Source organism: Rattus norvegicus, chromosome 15, assembly GCF_036323735.1.
Source record: "Rattus norvegicus strain BN/NHsdMcwi chromosome 15, GRCr8, whole genome shotgun sequence".
Classification (NCBI taxonomy): Eukaryota; Metazoa; Chordata; class Mammalia; order Rodentia; family Muridae; genus Rattus; species Rattus norvegicus.
This window is the reverse complement of record NC_086033.1, coordinates 105,597,266-105,620,376: the sequence shown is the minus strand read 5'-3', so window position 1 is coordinate 105,620,376 and position 23,111 is coordinate 105,597,266. Positions and strand designations below refer to the sequence as shown.

General features: G+C 44.4%; 1 protein-coding gene and 1 long non-coding RNA gene across 4 annotated transcripts in view; one reads left to right on the top strand and one right to left on the bottom strand.

Moving 5' to 3' along the window:
• Tm9sf2 (transmembrane 9 superfamily member 2) overlaps positions 1-14,295 on the bottom strand; it is a 54,634-nt gene extending 40,339 nt beyond the window's left edge. Inside the window, exons 1-2 of one of the 3 annotated variants that reach the window (XM_063274359.1) lie at positions 14,200-14,295; positions 11,834-12,497 (exon numbers count right to left, since the gene is read on the bottom strand). In XM_063274359.1, the coding sequence (XP_063130429.1) occupies positions 11,834-12,004 (171 nt within the window). In that variant the 5' untranslated portion in view covers positions 12,005-12,497; positions 14,200-14,295. Of the gene's footprint in view, positions 1-11,833; positions 12,498-14,126 lie in introns of those variants that run through there. The other 2 variants (XM_063274360.1, NM_001005554.1) reach the window with 2 other exon arrangements.
• Positions 12,428-17,877, top strand: LOC134482164 (uncharacterized). Its single transcript, XR_010058238.1, has 2 exons — positions 12,428-12,565; positions 13,983-17,877. It is a non-coding gene; the product is annotated as an uncharacterized LOC134482164 (long non-coding RNA).
• The last annotated feature ends 5,234 nt before the right edge of the window (positions 17,878-23,111 follow it).

Genomic DNA, 23,111 nt, shown 5'->3' with positions numbered 1-23,111 from the left:
GCTCTGAAGTGGACAGCACAGTAATAGAGTACCATGCTGTGCTGCCTGGTGCCACATAAATAATCTCCTTGTACACTTAACATTTTTACTCCAGTCACTACAACTACTCTGTTCCAGAAAAAACAACTCTCATTTTATTAGTCCATCCCAGAGGTTGCAAACTTTTCCTATGAAGAGACAGAATAAATAGTTCAGGTCCTATAGGACCTACTGATCTATCCTTATAGTGTAAAAGCAGCCTAGACAGTTGGTAACTGAGGATATGCCTATGGTTCAGTAAGCTGAAAATCACTGTGGGGGCATACATACATACATACATACATACATACACACACACACACACACATAAATAAAACAAGATGTTCATGTAATCGTCAATCATTACTAAATAATATCATTCTTCCTCCTCAACCGACTAAAACTGTACAAACAATCTGTGTCTGGAAAGCCCTCTAAGACTAAGCAGTGAGCTGGGCTGGACTCCTAGTCTACTGTAAGCCTCATTTTTAGATGCTAAATGTCCAAGTTCCTGCACCAACGTATCCAGCTCTCTATTCCCATGTTGTCACCTCTGGAGTCTGTCTTTAAAGTAATAACCTGTGAAAACGGAAGCAGTGCAATTTTTTCAACTACTTATTTTTATCATGCCAGTTGGTTTTCTTGGGATTTTACTAAGCTCTCATACAATGTTCTTGACAGATACGCAATCAAGCAGAACTATAGTAAAATTCAAGGTTCAAACACCAAAGTGTCCTAGAATTACAGAATGCCACCATTACTTTTCAGGAGCCTCTTTGTCCCTGTGTATAAGTTCTTCAGCTACTTCTCCTCCTCCTCTCCTGTGTGCTAAACCTACAGCACTCGCATCCTCAAGTATACATGGTTTCTCTTCAAATAGTCTTTCTAAGTGTGTCTAAGACCACATTAGTTTACTTTACTTAGTTCAGTAAACCTAATGGACTTAATTCTGCTCTCTCATATAACTTCTGCTTTTATTTTTGGAACAGGATCCCATGTAGCCTAGGTTGGATTTGACCTGTCTGTGCAGCCAAGGATTATGACCTTGAACTCCCAATCTGCTCCCCTCCCAGATGCTGGGATCACAGGTGTAGAACACAATGCCAGATCTCCTATGTAACGTTTAAAAAGCTCCTGAAATTGTATACCTATTAGGATTATATTTATTACAGATCTAATACTGCCAACTGGCTATATTTCATATGTTTTCCTTGTTAACACTCCATTTAACACACTAATTATATCAATCAGTCCTGAGGTCTACAGAAAAAAATACCCACCATCCTACAGCTACCCACTCCCTTAAGCTAAGCCATACTGTCTAAGTTCCAGTTTAAAACAACCTTAGAAATCAAGCTCACTAGTTCCTTCCTCTAAAACTGTATTTTTACCATGAGTTAAGGTCTCACTATGGCTCCAAACCTGACCCAGAACTCCCAATCCTCCGGCCTCTGTCTCCAGAGTTCCGGATCACAGACAAGTGTTGTATCCGTGGCTTACAGTAGGTCTTTGACTAGTTCTAACAGTCAGGAAAGCCTCTCCCCTTGGAACCATGCTTGCCTTCTGTTTCTAAATTAAGTCACTTAAGCCAACTGTTGATGCATCTTACTGTGCTGTTCACTAAGCGTCACACCACTTCTTGTTCTACTCTCAAAAATTATTTGTACTTTATTAATTTTTGCTAAGCTTGCATCTGGCATTTTATCGAATATCAAACCCTCCATTAAGTTTACCTTATCTGTCATCTTCTCCTGACCTAGCAAAGAAGCCTCGAATTCCAAACATAAAAAAGATGTTAACAATGCCTTCAGCGGTATGTGTTAGTTCTACTTTGTGATACAAAATAATGTAATTATCAACAGCTTTCCATAAAAATGCCCAAAAGCTATAACTTACAAATCTTCCACCTGAAAAGAAAGTCCATTTTAACACACACATACATGAGGAGCCTAGAGCGCATACTGATGGCATACACTGCCTTTAAAGCAAGCTCCAGACGATCTGATGCCTCTCTGGCTTCTTCAGGCCCCCAAGGCACACACCCACAGGTAAATACTGTTAGGTTCAGTTCAGAGTCTAAGTCTATCTGGGGCAATTAACAACTTTGAATGTAAAGACTAGATGAGTCAACAGTAAGGAAAGAAAGTGGTATATACAGAAGATGGTCCACAACTGGCATGCAATTATAGATTAAATGAATCAATATGTATACTTGTGTGTTAGTGTACAAAGCTGAACATTCTTGAATTTGTTTATAAATACTACTATATGGATAACTCCCAGGCTTAGCGAAAGGACTCCCCTCCTCCCCCCTCCCTCAGAGCAGGGGAAGCAGCACTGACTGCACTGCCGGTCACTGTTGCTGCACAGCCAATGATCCCACCTCAGCCACTCAGCTGAAAGCAGGATTTTCTTAAGCTTTTCTACTTGTGACTACAGCTAAGAAAATTACACAATACTGAATAATGGCTATAGACAATAAGTACAGAAGTCAAACATTTATTAATAAAACAATTATTTGATATAATTATGCCAATTACTAAAAATGAAAGCAAATTTGCATACTCATAGGTGGAGGGGCTAGAGAGATGGCTCGCTCGCTCAGAGGTTAAGAGCACTGGTGGACAGAGATCTCTAACTTCTGTTCCAGAGGAATCCAATACTCTCTTTTGGCCTCTGTAGGCACTAAGTAAATGAAATATGTGAGAGGAAGCTACCGAGTCTCTGTGAGGCTTAATTTTCTTCTTATCAAAACAGCAAGCATATAATGAGTGACATTTAGGTAATAGGGGTAGAATGGGGGTGAATATGATGAAAATATATACACAAATGAAAATGTCATGTACATTATATACAAGAATGAAAACCCCATTGTGCTCAGGTATGGTGGTACACACCTTTAGTCCCAGTGCTTGGGAACTTGGAAGGCAGAGGCCTGCTTTATGACTTAGAGGCCAACCTGTTCTACACAGCTAGCTAGCTTCAGACCAGTCAAGGCTACATCGTAAGACTGTCTCAAGAGAGAGAAGAAAAGACCACTGTTAAATATAATTAACGTATGCTAATAAAACCCATAAAAGTGTTAAAATCTTTCTTCTGAGGCAAAGTCTCCCGTATCCTAAGCTGCTCCTGAGCTCACTGCTCAGCTGAGAATTATTGTGAACTCCTGGTCCCGCCCCTAGAGTGCTGAGATTACATGTGTATGACAAACCTGGCCTGGTATTGGATTTCTTTTATGGTCATCATCATCTGCTCTAATCATCTTTATCTAAGCATCTGTACTCAGAGGTTAAGTCCACCTTGTTCTGAACATATGTCTTCAACGCTCTAAAGTGGAATGTCTGAAGACGGGCTTTAAGGGCTGCTTACCTCACACCTAGCTTTCAAACTGTCTCTGGCTATGTTAACACAAGCACACACACACAAAACTGAACATTAAACATTTTAAGGAAGTTACAGAATCCTACATCACTTAGACAAAGCAGGACTGAGTATAATCTCACACTAAGAAATTTGTATGGTGATCTGTGAGCCTCCCAAGGCGCAAGCCAAGCATCTGAGCACCAGGGCTTTGCTTAACCATGAGTATCTGCTTCAGTACATTGATCCCAAGTGTCAAGGGCAGCTTTATTTCCTAGACCTACTCGAGACCAGTACATGTTTACCAGTACATGTGTCTAAAGCAGTAAAACCAGTACATGTTTACCTCAAGAAATCACTTTCAGGAGCTGTGCTGAGAACTGGTCCCTTTTCTGGTATTACATTTTCAAAACAGACAGAGAGAGAAAGAAAACGTATCCAAGAAGGAAATTGGGATCAAACATTTAAGCTTGCCTTATAAAGCACAGGTGGGGGGTTGGGGATTTAGCTCAGTGGTAGAGCGCTTGCCTAGCAAGCACAAGGCCCTGGGTTCGGTCCCCAGCTCCGAAAAAAAGAAAAAAAAAAAAAGAAAAAAAAAAAATGAAAAAAAAAAAATAAAGCACAGGTGGCTCTATTCTTGCATAAATAAATCTTCTATTAATCACTGAAAAATTTTTGTATAGCAGAGGTTTTTATCTAATTAGAATTCATGGGTATCCCTTCTAAATCCTTCATCCAAGAGCATGTTTTTATTTTCTGTTATAATCAGTCTCAGCTGTGGTCAGACCGTGTCTTAGTCAGGGTTTCTATTCCTGCACAAACATCGTGACCAAGGAGCAAGCTGGGGAGGAAAGGATTTATTCAGCTTACACTTCCACATTGCTGTTCATCACCAAAGGAAGTCAGGACTGGAACTCAAGCAGGGCAGGAAGCAGGAGCTGATGCAGAGGCCATGGAGGGATGTTTCTTACTGACTTGCTTCCCCTGGCTTGCTCAGCTTGCTCTCTTATAGAACCCAAGACCACCAGCCAAGGGACGGCACCACCCATAATGGGCTGGGTCCCCGACCCTTGATCACTAGTTGAGAAAATGCCTTACAGCTGGGTCTCATGGACACATTTCCTCAACTGAGGCTCCTTTCTCTGTGGTAACTTCAGCTTGTGTCAAGTTGACACACAAACCAGCCAGTACAGACTGTTTTACTGCTTTAGACACAGGGGTCAAGCAGGTGCTTTGGGTTTCCTCCACGAATGAAAGTTCTCCGGCTTCTTTTATTCTGCTTTCTCTCACTGGCGTCCCATCTGCCCCACCTAACACCTACAATGAGGAAACGGCAATGAGAGAAGAGACAGGCTCTATACAAGGACAGTCATAAAGGGTCTAAAGTACGATAGAACAGATACAAAAGGGGAAAGCTATAGAAGATCCCACTGCCTAATTTAGAGACAGCTACAAAGAGATTGACTTGAGGAAGGCTCAATGCAGATATTATATATATATATATATATATATATATATATATATATATATATATATATATATATCTTAGTAGGAAGTTGTTAAATGGGAAGAACCCATGTTACAATAAAGGTGGGAGTGTTTTATTGCTCACAGAAGGTGATCTATTTATTCAGGGCTCTCTCCTCAACTTTAGACTGTATTGAAGAACAGGACATACACCTGACCACTGAGCCGGGTGTGATGGCCTACATTTGTGATCTAGCACTCAGGAGGGGAGAATCAGGAGGTCAAGGCCAGCCTCATACATTGGAATGAGGACAACCCGGACTATACAAGACCCTGTGTAAAAACACTCCCAATAGAAAAACAAAAATCTTCACATAGACAAGACACACCTTTGGTTTTTTTTTGGACTAACACATCAATTTTGAAGTTCTGGTTCCCAGAAGGTAGGTGGCACAGTAGGGAAATGCACAGTGCATCAGAAAGTAAGTGAGGAGCCAGAGCTGTGGGCTCCAGGACTCCTGAGCTCATCTGCTTCTTAGCTCAACTCTTACTGTGTCTGTGAACTTGAGACAGTCAAGTCACTAAAGCTTACTGACCTTCCATTCTCCACTGGTCAGCAGGCCTGAAAGAGGAGCACAGGGTAAGGATGTTCACAAGGTTCCTCCCTTTAGGGAGACTGAAGTTTCTTCTTCTTCGTTTCTCCACCTGTTCCTTTTCCTCCCCCTTCTCCCCCTCCTCTTCTTCTTTCTTAAAAAAAAAAAAGTAGCCCTGGATGGTCTAGAACATGCTATGTAGGCAGAACAGGCAAGTTTCGAACTTAGAACTCTGCCTCTCCTCCCAAACACTGGGGTTAAAGCAGTACCCTCCATGCCCAGCTGCATACTTAATCTTAATGGCAACAGAGAAGTTCTGGTTGCCACAAGTAAGGTAGCCACAAGGAACTAGAAAACTGAGAAGCCTGCAAGGACGATTGGGAAGCAGGTTGTTTAAGGAACCTGGTATAAAGCTGGCAGTATAGGCCAGCCAGTGCCAACAGAAGTTGGGGTATTCTTACAGGTTTCCTCTGCTGTGATGTGTGGTGTACACACCTGTGACTTTGTTCCATGTGTCTAGTTATATACCTTTGGGCCATTTATTTACTGTGGTAAAGTGAGTCTTCTCAAAGCCAAACCTGAAACACCATCCTCTACACACTTCTAGGTTTACGGATGGCAAGAATCCATGCTTTTATTATAGAAAAAAACTATGAAGGTATGAAACTAAACACCAGTTAGCAAGTGTTAATCACTTATAAACACACTTATGCTGATTTTTCTTTTAGTACTTCATTATCTTCATACTATTTCCACAGCCAAACACAAAGTGTTAGAGACTCATTCACTCTGCATCTGTTCAGAGCAGCCCACAACTTGCTTTCTTAAGTCTGACTCAGTCCACGTTTGAAGGCAATTGCTCCTAAAATAACAGACACAATTTACAAAAAGTTTCTAAAAATAACTACCAAGAAAGGAAGGTGACTGTGTAAGCTGTCATTTTACCATGGTTGCCCAGCTAATGCATCTGAGCCTGGCTGTCTGTCATTAGCCACTAGAGGGTAGAGTTGGTCATTTTTCATTACAGCACAACAAAGACAATCTCAAATATAATCTCTCCCACACCCCCATGTATGTACGCATGCACACATGCCATGGTGTGCATGCGAAGGCCAAAGAACACCTTTTGTGGGTAGGTTCTCTCCATCATGAGGGTCCCAAAAACTGAACTCAGGTTGTCAACTTGTTGGCAAGTATCTTTTTTGTTCTGTTTTGTTTTGCTTTTTGAGACAGGGCTTCTCTGAGTTATCCTGGAGCTCACTCTGCAAATAACACTTGGCCTCAAACCTAGAGATCTGCCTGCCTCTGCCACCTAAGCACTGAGATTAAAGGCGCACAACCACCGAGCCCAACTGGTGGCAAGTATCTTTACCCACTGAACCATCCTGCCAGCCCCAGGAGAGAAAATCTTACTCTTTCCCATAAGAGTCTGATCTCTCAATCCTTCACCCAACTCTTCCCCAAGGCTTCTCCAGCTCCATCTAATGTTTGGCTGTGGGCTGATCTCTTTGCATTGGCTGTGCACTCAGAGGACAGTTATACTAGGCTCCTGTCTACAACCATAACAGAGTATCATTAATAGTATAAGGGATTGGTTTTTGACCATGGGATGGGTCTCAATTTGGTTGGCCATTTCTTCTGTCTCTGTCCGTGGACATCTTGTGTACAAGGTAGGTGAGTTGCTATCCCTTATCCTGCTGTTGGGAGTCCTGCTTGGCTAAAAAAAGTGGTCATTTCAGGATCCATATCCCCCACTGCTAGGACTTGAAGAAGACAGGGACTCCTCAGGAAGACTAACAGAGTCAACTAATCTGGACCCTTGGGGGCTCTCAGAGACTGAGCCACCAACCAAAGAACATACACAGGCTGGACCTATGTCCCTTGTACATATGTAGCAATGTGCAGCTTGGTCTTCATGCAGGTCCAACAACTAGAGCGGGGGCTGTCCCTAAATCTGCTGCCTGCCTGCAAGTGGATCCCATTCCCCTAACTGGGCCACCATGTCTGACATCAGAGGGAGAAGCTGCACCTGGTCCTTCAGTGATTTGATGTTTTGGGGGTTGGGAGGTGGAAATACCCAGAGGGGCCTCCCCCTTCTCACAAGGGAGGAAGGAATGGAGGGAGGATCTGCGTGGGGTACTGGAAGGAGAGGAGGGGCTGGCATTGGGATATAAAGTAATTAAGTTTTTAAGAATGTGACCTCTATATTATGCAGCAAAAAAGTATCTGATGGGGGGGAAAAAGTATCCAATGTGTTGAGAGCATGTGCTCTTTTAGTTCTTATCTGAATTGATATTGAGGAACCAAATACTTAACAGTTAATACGTAACAGCATGAAGGTGAACTGTCACTATTCTCAATCATTTGACACGACAAAGCCACTCACTCAGTCCAAAACTAACCAGCACACAGCAGCTAACTGAAGGAGTCACAACCTTTATACCAAATGGAGCTGTGCAGACCTACAAACTCTGTTTTCAGGAATGGGGGTGTAGCTCAGTATAGCATGTGCCTAGCATATCCAAATCCCTGGGTTCAATCTCTAACACTGCAAAAATAAAAGGGTATCAGCTATTATTATAGTTCCTAAATGTACAATTCAATGGAACCTAGCAGCCGCATACTCCTGTAATCTCAACAGTAGGGAAGCTAAAGGAGCACCATTCTGTACTTGAGATCAGGAGTCTAAGACCCTCATCTCAACAATGCAAATACAAGCAACTGGGAAGCAGACACGAGTACTGGGGTGCTGCTCAAGCAGAGGACTTGAGTGTGGTTCCCAGCACCCATGTCAGAGGTCACAACCATCACCGCTGACTCTGGCTCTTGGGGGATCTGAGTCCTGCACTCCTCAGGCATGTGTTCACTCGCTCGCTTGCTCATTCGTTCGTTCACTCACTCGCTCGCTCGCTCTCACGCACGCACATGTGCAATGACTAAGCAGTTAAGACCCCTGGCTTTTCTTGCAAAGGATCCAGGTTCTATCCAGCATCCACATGGCTCTAACAAGTGTCTGTAATTCCAGTTCCAAGATACTCAGTGTGAACAACGTGGGCACAAGGCACAAACATGACACACAACACAAATGCGTGTAAAACACTAATACTCAGAAAATAAAATGACATTTAAGAATATACAAATAGGAGCTGAAAAGGTGGCTCAGTCATTAACAGCCAGGACTGCTCTTCTAAAGGACCTGAGTTCAATTCCCAACATCTACATATCTGGCAGCTACAACTCCCTGTAACTCCAGCTGCAGGAGGCCAGAATCTAACACTGCTGGCCTCCGTGGGCATCCACACCCATATGCATCTACATAGACACACATAATCAAAATAAATCTTTAAAAAGAATGCATAAGCCCTTGGTCCTGCCAAGACTGAACCCCCAGTGAATGTGATTGTTGGGGGGAGGGCGGTAATGGGGGGAGGATGGGAAGGGGAACAACCATATAGAAGGGAAGTCGGAGGGGTTAAGGGGATGCTGGCCTGGAAACCGGAAAAGGGAATAACAATTGAAATGTAAATAAATACCCAATTTAATAAAGATGGAGGGGAAAAAAAAAGAATGCACAAATAAGTCCTGACTACAACAGAGAAATACCAAACCCAACCTAAGTGCCCACCAAGCATAAATGGTTAGACAAGCATGGTACACATAGCAGCCTTAGGGTACACTTAGTACCCTGCTGTGCAGACAGCAGGGTACTAAGAACAAAACATTCCCATCTCTAACAAACAAAAAAAATGGACATTCCATGACTACACAGATATTTAAATGTATGCACATGTAATGGTATTATGTTAAAAAAAAGTAAACCTCAAAATTCATTTATGAAGGCTAAGATCATAAATCAGAAGTCAGAAGAACATAAATAGGATTTTAGGCTCAATGGACTCATATTTCTCTGTTATGAAATTAAACATAAAACTTTGTTGTTGCTACTGTTTTTGAGACAAGGTCTCTCTACATAGCACTGTCTTAGAGCTAATTATGTAGATCAGGGGCCACAAACTACAGAGATGAACCTGCCCCTGTCTCTAGTGCTGGGATTAAAGGTGTGCCCAGACACCAAAGGCTTATACAACAAGGAAACAAGCAGCCACATCATCAGTCCACCATACTGCGCTGACGACGGATGCACGGATGAGGACTTCACAGTTGAGCCTGCACTGCACACATTACATGGAGCTACACCTGCTTCAGTGTGCACTCAACCAGTACAAAGCAGTCTCTTCTAGGAAACCCAAAAGCCTTTCAGGGAGAGCACGTAAGAAGCAAATATGACTATCCTGTACCACAGTGATGGGAAGAGCCGGAAATCACAGCGGCAGCATCGAGGGCCCCTCAGCTCACTTCTGCCTTAGGACACACGAGTGCCATCCTTATGTCCTCCTGCCCCAGCTCCTGTACTCACGCAGTAGGCCCTCAGGTACTGGTCCTGTGGAGGAAAGCCTTGTAGGGATGGCCAAGTCCTGGGGCGGAGTTCTCACCAATGGTTTAGTGTTCTCAACAGATGGGCTAAAGAAGCTCTTTCATCCCTTCCACCACATGAAGACCACACATGGGGACCAGGAAGAAAGTGAACCCCCACCAGACCCTGAGTCTGTGGGCACCTAAAACTTTGATTCCTCAGCCTCCCAAACTGTGAGGTAAATTTCTGTTTGGAAAAGAGGGAAGGAGTGTTTGAAAACAGTTACCATTCTGACTATGGTCATAAAAATTTAAACTGTCTACTGAGCAGAATACCTACTGAGAGAAAAGGGAAGATGGTTAAGTCTCCACACCAGCTAGTTAAATTAGAGGTCAGAGACACGCCCCTCTTACTGCTGGCTAATGAGTAGCTGAGAACAAAGTCAGAAATCCAACATCCAGAAATATGATCTGTCTTGCCCATTTCATCCCTACACCTCTCTAGGTTAAAAACCTCAAAGGACCAGAAATTTCAAAGACACTTAAAGATCTTGTGAGACAACACAAATCACCTAGCTTGCAGACCACCTACAAATCCACTCATATTCATCTCCAAAGTCTTTGTCCAAATGCTACTTCTCTGCTGCCTCCCCAGAAGACTCCAATTCACAAATGTTTCATCTACGCTCTCTAGGTATGTGGACCATACCTTTCATAACGTCAGATTTTATAAATAAGCCTCTGTTCTCCAGTGGTTCACAGTCACTGTTCGTTTAAAGACTCGTTTATAAAAGTTGGCTACTGAAATATTTAACGGAAAAATCCAGTGCGCCTGTAAGACTGGATCTCACTTTAGGTCTCAACTCTCCAGAAGTAAGCAGAAGTCCCTGCTTTTCCGGGTACTGCAGTTAATGGACTGTGAGTCTGGGTGAATCTTACAGATTGGTAGGCATCATTGGACACTGTAGCATTACCGAGTTATAGATACATGTTTCTTTTTACAACAGTAGTGACCACGTCAACGCCACACAGGATAGCCTACAAACCTAAAGAGAAGTTGCAAAATGCCAGGAAAACTTTAATAGCCTCCGTAATACTCTAAGACAACCTCAAAATTCACAACTGTGGTATAGCTAAGAGTCATAAAATTAACACCAGCTTGAAAAATTTAGTAAATAAGCCTATTTTATAGTGTTTTAAACGTTTTAACTACTATTTGAAGTGTTAAAATTAACGGTTTCAGAGAGACCCTCATCCTCCAACTGATTGGTTTTTAGTAACTTCACGAAGTAATGGTGTATTATTAGGCTCTACACCTTATAACCTAAAAGCTGCTATCAGCTGGTAAACTGAAAAACTTGTGGGCGGATGTCCTACGAAACCAACATTTTCAAGATCAGTTCTTTCTCCCTCTGTATACTTCCTTTTAAGTGTTTAAAGCTATCTCGGAGAAACTCATTTGGGGGTCTCTTAAATTTTTTTATAGTTAAAAAACAATTTAACAGTCAGGGATTAAGAGTATTGTCAACTGGTCTTTACTTATGCAGTTTTTAATGAGGGTTAGAATGTGTCATAACCCACAGGTTAAGTAATCAACTAGTAATCTTGAAGTTCTATTTCAAAGTCCTAGAGAGAATAAGCCGTCGTAACCAGGAGTTCCAGTAAAGTGCAATGAAACAGGGAGCTATAAAATTAAGTTACTTGAAGTTGTCGTTCGGCTGGGAGCGCCCCGTGTGGGCAGCAGGTCACACCGTACCTGCTTGCAGGCCAGTCCAAGGGCGCTCCGAAAGCTTCCGGGGTCCGGGCAAGGCACATCGAGCTGTAAGTGCGAGCCCGCAGGGACAGCCAGAGTGCTCAGAGAGCCCAGTGCCGGCAGGACCCCCGCCCGGCACGGCTCGGGAATCCCACCCCACCTACAGCTACGCCCCCTCCCGCTTCCAGACCCCGCTCCGGTCCCGGGCAGCTCGACAGGTCTCCCCCACCTTGCACTCGTTGCTCTTCTTCTCTTCGGTGCAGAAATTGACCGGAGCCAGGCCAGGCAGGTAGAAGGCGCTGCCCGGGCGCGGGCCTGGGACCGTCCCTAGCAAGAGCAGCGACAGCAGCAACAACCGCGGGCCTCGCGCTGGCAGCGACGCGGGCGGCCTGGAGCTCATGCCGGCGGCTGTGAAAGGAGGGCGGCCGAGCCGAGGGGACGACGAGGGAGGAGGGGCGGGGGCCTCGGAGATCACCTCAAGGCCCGAGCGCAGAGAAGGCCGGCCCGCAACGGCTAGTTCCGGTTACGCTAGGAGACACCACCGGCCCCGCGACAGAAACCGAAGCGGGCCTCCACGGAGCATGCGCGGCACCGCATGCACATGCTCAGTGCGGGCGCCGCAAGCGCAGCGGGCTGTTTCCGGGCGGGGCGGAAAGGAGATCCGCGTTCCGGGTTTTCAGCTCTCCGGCTGGGTGACTTCCGCCTGTGAGTTCCCAGGACCCACAGTCCGGTTCCAGATTCCACCGTGGCGCTTCTGAGTGCGGCGCTTCTCAGGCGCACCTCTTTTCTGTCCTCTGTAACCTCCTCACACAAGCCATTCAGCTCAGGACTGACGAACCAAGTACTTGCTGATGGAGACCGAGTTGGTCGATGAGGGAGAGCTCAGGGGTCACCTATTTGGGGCCAGGATAAAGGAACAAATGGAAAGAAGGATTCGTAAATCTTGAAACAGCTCTTAGAGGTATTTGCAGGGATAATTCGTAAGCATCGGAAATGGTGGGGCATTCTTGTGTGGGACAAGTGTGTGAACATAAGAAACATATCTTTCAGAGCGTCAAAATGAGATAAGTGGGAGCAGGTAATGAATATAAAGTAGCATTGGCATGTTCCAATGAAGATAAGGGAGCTTAATTAGCAAAGCAGTCATGTCAAGGAAGATTAGTACGGCATCATTACTTTTCAACAAGTTGCATAGCTTTTCCCATTGATGAAAAAAAATAAAGTTTAGCATAAAAAGCCCATGGAGTTTTAGACTTCAACTGAACTCTTACTCCAAAGTGCATCATCTTAGACTATAAAACAAGCACTAACAGTCCTGGATGGCTGTAACCCCCAAATTCAAGAATGGGCAAATGCAGAAAATAGGTAAATTCAACAAAGTTTGGAGTCTCATATGCCATCAAGTCTTCTGGGTGCTCATGTATTTCCCCCAAAGAAGGTTTATAACTAACCAGATTTTCAATGGCTCTAGCACCTGGGAAAAGAGCTCCTGACATAACCAGGAAAAGCAAACATCAAAGGTAATTTGTACTGGCTGAGAGCCCTGGCTTTGGAACACAGTGATCTAGCTATGAGCCCCTGGGCATGGGTTCATTACAGGAGAAATGAAAGAACAAAAGGAATGCTCACCCTCCAAGAGTGGTAAAGATTAAATTAAAAACAAAAACAAAAAAATATGTGCTGTAGTAGTTGTCCCAGGCGGCGCTGACCACGTTCATAACAAGAGGAGCAGTGTTCACACACACCCTCTCAAATGCGTGGACATACTGAACTTTGGCCTAGGCCTTGTCAACTCCCTTTTTTGAAACAGGAAGCAGCTGTTGTCTCCAAATAGAAAAAATGACTAACACCCTCACCCCTTACCTATTTTTCTGATACTACCAAACTTGACCTTCACTATGAAGCTCCTGCCCCAACCTTGCCATTACTTTTTCCACCTCTGACAACACCTTTGCCTCAAACCTGTCTATAGCTGGCATGCTGCTCACTGTGCCACAGAATTATAGACTGAGTCCTTTTGGTGGTCTCTAAGCTCCTAACTACCACGCTAAGGCAGTCTGATGGTCTCCCCGGCTTCTACTTGTGCTAAGAGGGATAATGTAGAATGTAGGTGTCCCCCATTTCCACCGGTGCCCCACGGAATTTCGGAAACGATCATGTTTATTGTTCGCTGTCTCACTTCCCAAGGCTGCACCAGCCTGGTCTCTGCATCTTCCACCTCTATAACCGAGCCAGGAGAAGCAAGGGCGAAGCAAACTAGAAGGTGCTCGGCCCTGGTCGCCGGAGGACACAGATTCTAGACCTGAATTTAGGATCGCAGACTTCCGGCGCTAACGCCCGAGAGTTACCAGTTGCATTTAACCCGTCCTCTTTCACAGACCACCACAAGCTTAAGACCGAGAATCACTTCCCAGGGTGGCCTGGGATACTCAGTAACGAGCCCTCGGCGACCTGGACCTTCTTGCCTCCAGCCCCCGCCAGCCTCAACACTCTGGGTAAAGTAAATTAAAAACCCGGACAACCGGAGTCTGTGAGAATGAAAACGACATCGGGATTCCAGACAGCTGACTCGCCCAGAGCTCGGACGGGACCTACGCAGGGCGGGTACGCCAACTCCTACAACGACACGTCACCGTGCTTGGCCGCTTCTTGGTTGGTGGGCGGGGCGACATCTACTTCCGGATCCGGCCTCTTCTGGGTAACGCCTCACCTGCGGTTCCCTAGGTTACCTGATGGCGGGGCGGGGCGGGGCGGGGCGAGGCGGGAGGGGCGGAGCGAAGAGATCCAGAGTTGAGGAGATAGCTCCTGGTTGGTGGGCGCCCTTAAGTGGAAGCGCATCCAGAGACTTCTCGCAACTAGGAAAAAGGGAAATTTCCTCTGCGTTCTCACACAGATGGTGGTGCAACTTTCTTCAGACTACTGATAACTCTGGCAGGAGCAAAACCTGAGGGAAGGGATTTTTCCTATGCTGCAGACTGCATTTAACAATTCGGAGAAGCTGAGGAAAGGGAAAGGTTTTTGTTTTGTGTTTTGTTTCCTTAATTAATAATGGATATGGATAATGAAAAGGGTCTGAGAGGGATGAGCGATGGCTGCACAATTCAATATACTCTGATCTTTATGCTCAAAATAGTTAAGATGATAAATTTTATGTTTGGTTTGTCACAGTTAAAATCCAGAATTCTTTTCTCCCCACTCTTTTCTGCTGAAATAATTTAGACATCCGCTTTTCTGAGTTTCTCACATTGTATGAATGAGATGGCCAGATTTAACAAACAAATATACAGATAACCATTTTAAATGTTTTCATTTCAGATGCTCATTCAAATATTACACAGGAAATACATATTGGCCACCTTACACATGTGTCGAGAGTAAACTGATAGGAAAGTGCCTTATATTTGAAAAAAGTAGGCATTGTATTTTACCAGATAGATAGATAGATAGATAGATAGATAGATAGATAGATAGATAGATGTAAATGAAAAAGTCTTCAAGATTTTTCTAGAAGGGAAAAAAAATCCAGATCTTCATTTTCTGACAGAGTATGTCGCCAAAACAGGTCAGACTATCACACCCAAAATATGCCATTTGGGTGTAAAAGACAATTCTGGATTAAAGGCAACAGAAAACTAGTGTGCACAAGATTGTTCTCTTTTCTGTCTAAACAGCATAGAGATTTGCCTTTATGGAAGCAGGGGTAGAGCCTGGTGGGCTAGACCTGCAACCCCATCTACCACGGTGGGGGGGGTGAGGGGGAGGTGTTGAAACAAGGATCTGCCTGAGGTTCAAGACCTGCCTGAGCTGCAGAGCCCTGAGTTTGAGAGCAGATTGGGAAACATAATGAAACTGTGTCTCAAGAAGTGCAAAAAAAAGGGGGGGGGGTGGCCTTAGTGGTATAGTGCTAGCCTAGATGTGTTAGGTCCTAGTTTCAACCCACAGAACAGTAACACACATACACACACACACACACACACACACACACACACACACACACAGAGTAGAAAGCAAGAGATGATTATTTGCCCAATAGAATCAGAACCCTCCCCTCCAACCAATAAGACTTGAGACAATACTAAGAAAAAAATTTTATAATAATTAATTAATAATTATAATAATTAAATAATTAATATATTAATAATTTATAATAATTTTATAATAATTTAGCAATCAACTCTAGTCTGCCACATTTCCTCATTGATGCCCTAATGGATTGCCTATGAATCAAAACCTGTTTTAACTAGTCACCTCTATACAATGTGTTGCTTCTTTTTGGGGGGGAGGGGAAGTCTCTTTTTTATTCATGAAAATAGTCATTTCACTCAACAGGGTCTTACAAACATCAATTATATACAGTGTATAGCTTTAGCAAAATAGCAAATCAATGACAACAAAAGCAATAACATTGATTAAAACCTTGAAACAAAACAAATGAAAACCCCAAAGAAAACAATATCCAAGCTAGAAAATTGATTTTTAAAAATGATTAAAATTTGTCTGATTGTAACAAGACCTACATCTTTGGCTGGTCTTGGGTACAGATTGTAATAGCCTATCAAGTCAAGTGTGGCCATACCTTTAGGGTGTTTGAAGATCAAGCCCTCCTGGGGCCAAGGATGAGACAGTTTCAGGCTTTTATTCAAAGTCTTATTAATTCACTTTATTCATTTCTACTAAAGTAACCCTGACGGTCCTTCAGGACAGCGCTAATCTACAGTCTCAGACTCCTGGCTACTAGCAGCTCTGGTCCTGTCCCTGCAACTCTCTGAAGCCCTCCCCAGTACATCCTCACAAGACGGGAATCCCAGTCTCTGTGGGGAATAATCTCCCAGTGCTACCTGTGTGACAGCATTTCCTCTGCTCAAACCTTTCCATCCAAAGGAGATAAATGTCTGAAGTTCATCTGCTTGATATGGAAAAAATCTGCCTGCCTAACTCAGACATTCTCTATAAATCCTTTCTCAGTTCAGGCTGTGAAACAGTGAAATCCAATTATTATTATTTTTTTTTTTGACAGTCAAGTGACTGCCATGAGAGACGGACAGTCATCCTCAGGGCAGTACACTCTTGAGCAACTCTTGTGTGTGACACAGAGTCGGCTTCAGCACTGACTGAGAGCCCTATGCTATGGGTGTGGTTGATACCCGACTCACTGTTGAGCTCTCAGCTGTAAGGAGGCGCCTTTTTTGAGGAGGCCTTGATCCTAAATTGAAGACTATCATGAATTCAAGTTGCCAGTGTTCTTCATTGCCCTCTGGTCTCTCAGAGGTGCTGACGTGCTTATCGCTCCTTATGCAGCACTTCTGTCTGCAGGAGGTTGGTCTGTGCCTGTTTTGGGTTCATGCTGGACTCTTTCACACCCGTGTCCTTTGTGGACTGTGGCAGCCACAGTTAAAGAGTGGGCAGCAGGTGAAGTGACATCTTCTTCAGAGGAGAGCACAGGTCCCGGAAGTGGTCCTGTCCTCAGCCAGGTGCTACTGGAGCAGCAGCTCCTCCCAGAGGCCTCCCGCTTCCTCCTCCAGCTGTAGCCATTAGCTCTCCCTCTGCTTCTGAACGTGGCCTCTACCTCTGTCATGGTCTGGGCCAGACTCTGTTGTCATAGGGCGAGCAGCCCCTGGCGGTAAGGTTCCATAGTGTCCTCCGACCTCTTCTCTCCCGGACTCATTTGGCGGGGCTCAGCGCTGACAGATGGCTCCAGGGATACCAGAAGCAACCAGGCTGTTTTCTGCCTAGCTTGGCAGTGACCTGGGGTGAGGGCAGCAGTGAGACGCTAAGGCCCACCGGCCAGGGCCAGCAGGCCTGGGGCTGAAACGTTTGGTTGACTCTTATAGGCTGCATCTTGGGTTCCAGGACATAGCCCATTTGGCTGCAGCCCCAAGGAGACTGAAGAAAGAAGAAAAGGTGTAGGGGGTGGGGGGTGGAGTTGGGGATGGCTGGCCTAAAGGAGCTTCCACTCAGCCTCTGAACAACCTACTGGCCTGCAAACTGCATTTGCTGCTGAGGGAGTCTGGCTGAGAGCCCAAGGCTATGCCAACTCATCACCTCAGCCAACACAACTGCAGCCAGCACCTACCTCTCTGCTCACTGGCCACCGTTCTGGCTGGAGGCTAAGGCATTAGATTCAGGAGACAAGTCATGGCCCCTGACCCTGACCCTGACCCATCTAACGCCCTCCCGGCGTCCCAGGAAGCTGGAGAGTTCGCTGTTTGGAGGAGCAGGTGATGACCAACGGATTGCTTCTTCTTAAAACAGTAAACATTCCTGAAAGAACAACTGCTTCGTTTGGTTTTAATTTTTCTGTGGAACCCCATACACATAAAAACATGGATAAATATCTTTTTCTGTCAATTTGTTAATTATTGTTGATTAATTATAGACTCCAAATATAGAAAGGATAACGAGGAGAAAATCCATTCTCTACAGTGTAACTGGCCCAGAACAAATAAGCTATAAACACTGCCTAAAGAGGTTAGAGTCAAGTTTTAAACTCTTGAGTTTTAAGTTAAAGAATAGTGCAGGTGTGGTGGCACACACCTTTAATCCCAACGCATGGGAGTCAGAGCCAGGCAGATCTCTAAGTTTAGGCCAGCCTGGTCTACTTTATATCTAGCTAGACCACGTCTCAAAACAAGAGAGATCAAGATGGTCCTAGCGTCAGTGCTGTTTCCCATTGCTGTGACAAGATTCCTGGGGGAAACAGGTTGATGCAGGGCAGGTTTGTTCTGGTTTACGCTCTCATAGATTTCAATCCATTTTCAGCTGGCTCCATTGGTTTTGGCATGGCAGAAGGTTGGTGAAACATAGCAGCAAGGAAGGAGGAAGGAAGAAAGCAGGAGACAGAAGAGGGACATCAGGAAAAGATACAGCTCCCAGAAACACTCACTGAGACCTACGTCCTCTAAATAGGCTCCGCCCAGAAACGCTCACTGAGACCTACGTCCTCTAAATAGGCTCCACCTCCAAAGGGTTCAACGACTCCCAGTGATGCTGTCAAATTACCCATCACCCTAGATCCGTTCAGTGTTGAGGGACACACAAGGAACGGCTTTTGCAAGCCAGAACACGATTCAGATTGCAGGTTAAGGACCACGTGGCTAGGATGTAGGCAGCCACGGAGGGTTAGAATAGATAAATATCTGCCCAGCACAGTGCCTGCAGCTTACTAATATATTTATTAGGTCTCCAAGTTGTTTATTTGGGAGCTAAAGCGGGCTAGAGCAGGCGTAGAAACTCTGTCATTACTTGGGAGCAAAGGGGCGAAGAAAAGCTCCCAGGAATTACATTTACAGTGGAGACCTCTCACTGTCCAATTACCTACCTCAGTGATTGGACTCACTGAGTCTCCAACACACCAGGCTTTAAGGTGCTTTAAATCTGAACCACAGCACTCCCCAAACGGATTTTGTGGCCATTTGAATGAGAATGGTCCCCAATAGGCACATGCATTTGAATACTTGATCCCCAATTAATAGAACTGTTTGGGAAGGATTTGGAGGTGTGGCCTTGTTGGAAGAGCTTTGTCTGTCGCTGGCGGTGGGCTCTGAGGTTTCAAAGGCCACTCCTTCCCGGTTAACTCTTCCTCTCTCTGCCTCTTAATTGTTCATAAGGATGTGAGGGCTCTACTATGCAGCCTACCTGCTGCATGCTCCACACCACGATAGTCATGAGCTAACTCTGAACTGAATGAGCTCCAAATTGAACGCTTTCTTTTCTAAGTTCCCTTGGTCATGGTGTCTCTCCCCAGCAATAGAAAAGCAATTCAGTGGCTTATGAGGCAGGACTTACAGAAAGGGATAATTTGGTCAGCATCACCTACAAATATTATTTGATCAAACTAACTTAAAAAAAGAGAGAGACAGTTGTCTTTCATCTTTTCAAACAAAGAACAAAAAAAAAAATCCTTGACTGATCTGTGCACCCTATACATTCCATAAAAATGTCTTTATAGAACTAAATATTGGTTGTAAGGTTTATATATTACAGAATGAAAGGCCAAGAGGGCAGCCCTGACAGGATTCACCCTTGGAAATGCTAAGACAATGAAGCATGCTGTTTCAGCTCTCTAATTGGTCCTGCCTCAAACTGGCGCTGTTTCCAGAGACTTGCTTCCGGAACAGCTTCAGGAAAGACAGCTAATCCCAGATGACCTAAGTTCATCCAGCCTTTCAAACTGTTCCAGTCAGGACTTCAGGTAGGCCCTCGACTTTCTCAACACAGAGACTGAACAACAAATGATGCCAGCTAGCTTTCTTTTCAGATAACCATTTCCCAACTTCCTTTGGGGCCTTCGAACAGGAACTCCTCTCTCTTTAGAATTGCAAGAAGCAATTCTAAAGAGACTGTTGTCCCAGTCCCTTAAGTTGGGGTGGACAGTTTTGGTCATTTTATGAACTATATAGATATGTTGTCATTTTAAGGGATGATTTGCAAATAATTAAAGTCTTTGACATGAGGAAACTGGGGAGCTTAACCTTAGGGGCTTCTATCTCTCCTCTTTTTTTCGTCTTATCTTTTCTTAAGTAAAGGGAAGGGGGATATAGTAATATTATACAAAACTAGACAAATAGGGATAGATTATTAAATCTACTCTTAAGGGGTTGGGGATTTAGCTCAGTGGTAGAGCGCTCGCTTAGCAAGCACAAGGCCCTGGGTTCGATCCCCAGCTCCGAACAAAAGGAAAGAAAAAAAAATCTACTCTTAAACGAAAGCACTTTATAGCCACAATCTTACATTGGTAGAGATCTTCATACTTTGATGCAGAACTGAAAGTTATATATTCTTGAATTAGTCCAGAATTTTGTATATTGATACGGGTTTAAGGTTTTCCTTGGCACAAATCTTTGTATATTGATACAAGATTTAAGATTAATTTTGTTACATAATAGATGCATGTTTCAAATCTTAGGTATTGTGTCTGTGCAACTCATAAAATCACAAGGGTTAGTCCCAGTTCTTTTGATAGCTGCTATTACAAACTGTTCAAGATAATTAAATAATGCAAGTCAGGGGTCAGAAACATTGTATTTACCTGTCAGTTCCGATCTGCAGCCCAAATGAACTCAGAAGAAGTCAGTCTGTTCTTAGTATTTGACACACATATAGTCCCTGAGCATTACATGGTCCCTAGGTCCCCAAGATCAAAGCACCCCTTCGTTGGGCCCTACCTTGGGGTGTTTCCCTTCCCCCTTGCTGAGCCTTTTAGCCTGCTATGGCAAGAAGTTGTTTACACCCTGGGCAGCTGCTCTCAGCCCTGCTTTGGGCTCGGGACTTTCCACGACACAGATTTTTCCTGTTTTCCTGTTTTCCTGGTTGGGGATTTTCACCTGCTTTGTTGTTTTCCCATAGCTTTTGCCTCTGGTATATAAGGAGATCTCAGTAAAGCCCGGACGGCATTCTTTAAACACCAATGACCCGAGTGTGTATGTTTCTTAAATCTCGGAGGCCTACACCCGGTTCTCAGTGTTGTGACGACATCGTCACCCCTTCCCTCTGGAACTTCCTGTGGTAGTGTTGATTGTAGCTTGCGGAGAGAAGGCACTACATGGGAGCCATGGGAGACTCTTTGTAAGGGGCATTAGAATGGCTTTCAGAGTTTGAGCCTGAGCTCATATTCTGGGGGAATACAAAAACAGAGTTTTGCTCTCGGTTGGCTCCTATCAGGAAGCAGGTGCCACCATTAGGAGTTCTGACATTATCATCCATTGACTTACTTATGCATATGCTACTTAAACATCTAATCCAAAAGGAAGGCAGATGTGCCCGAGGCTGCCCCTGTGAGTGCCCAGAAGCAGCAGCTCACAGCGGATGGTGTTTGTTGATATTACTTTGATGTACTTTGGTCTTGACTCTAATATCAAGGTTAGAGTGGTACCATCTGATGGTGAAGAGTGAAGAGAGGAATTCCAAGGCTACCAGCCAGCCCACTTCCTCACAGCATAGCTGCATTTCTCTTTCTCACCGAGATAATGTTATCCATGTAAGCACCATGAGAGGTGACTAGTCAGATATTCACCACTACTGTACCACTACATACTAATGCTCTTTTCTTCATTATTTTTGAAAGACAAAGTAGATTGAATTCCAGGCTTTACACATGGTACACATGTCAGGGGAAAAAAAACCTCAAAAGTCCTTCCCTTTATCTTTCTTCCCCTTTGTGCTTTTGTTTTATAACATTTTATTTATTTTATGTATGTGAGTAAACTGTGCCTGTCTTCAGACAAACCAGTAGAAGCTATAAGATCCCATGTGGTTGCTGGGAATTGAACACAGGACCTCTGGAAGGGCAGTCAGTGCTCTAAATCGCTGGGCTATCTCTCCACCCCTCGTTTTGTGGTTTTTTTGAGACAATGTTTCTTTGTGTAGCCCTGGCTGTCCTGTAGACCAGGCTGGCTTCAAACTCAGAGTTCCGCTTGTCCGATGTTGGGTTCAAGACAGGCAACCACTGTCTGCACGACCTTTTCTTGTTGCATCTGGAACTATCAGAACACTGAATTAATGCCAACATTCTATCTCACACTGGGATAGGTTTGCAGGTTTTTAAATGAGCCACCTTGTAGATGAGGCTGTGGGCAGTAATATTATCATTCCGTGGGCGGCCTTCTGTCACCCTGGAACTAGATCTTCTAAATATATTTTAGCAAGATAGCATATAATTAACACAGTTCCTATGCACAAAACACAGCCTCTCACAAATCAACCTTTTTTTCAAGATGGCCACTAAGAAGAAAATGTCGAGAGAGTAGGATAGTCTTTTCACAGATTACATTGTCCGTGGTCGATAACAACGGCGTGTTCCATCTCACTGTTCACCAGGAGATTACCAACTAAAATCTCACTGGGTGACAAAGACCTACAGAAGCAACATAGCTAAGATATTGTAAACATCTGTTTTTACTTTAATCACGTGCACATGTGAGTGCAAGGGGTGTGCAGGTGTGAGCACTGGCGCCTGAGCGTGCAGAAGAGGGAACTCACTCCATGGAGCTCCAGTTACAGGCGGCTGTGGGTGATCCGTAGGTGCTGTAAGCCAAACTCTGGTCCTCTGCAAGAATGGCGGGTGCGCTTATCTACCACGTCACCTCTCTAGACTATAAATAAAACTTTAAGGACGGACACACCAAATGTTGACAAGGACACAGGACAGAATGCGACAGGCTGTGACTTCGGATGTGACTCTGCATAGTCCTGAGGACAGAGGTCAGGGGTGGGGTGCTTGCCAACGAAGAGCATAGATATTTGGAAAATTTGCTTGGCGTGTGTATTCTACAACTCAGAAATTTTATCCTCCCTCTAAAAGTTTATGCACAAAAGACGTACTCGCCAAAATAGAGCTCAGATGTTCATCTTTCAAGACAGATAAGTAAATTATGGTGTAGTTCTACAATAAAAGCACTGCGTAGCCAAAGAACATATTTCTATTAAGCAATACAACACACACCGGGCTCACAAGCATTGTTGTAAGACAGCAAAAACAAGTGTAGGCTTCTGTAAGGTTCAGAAGGCAA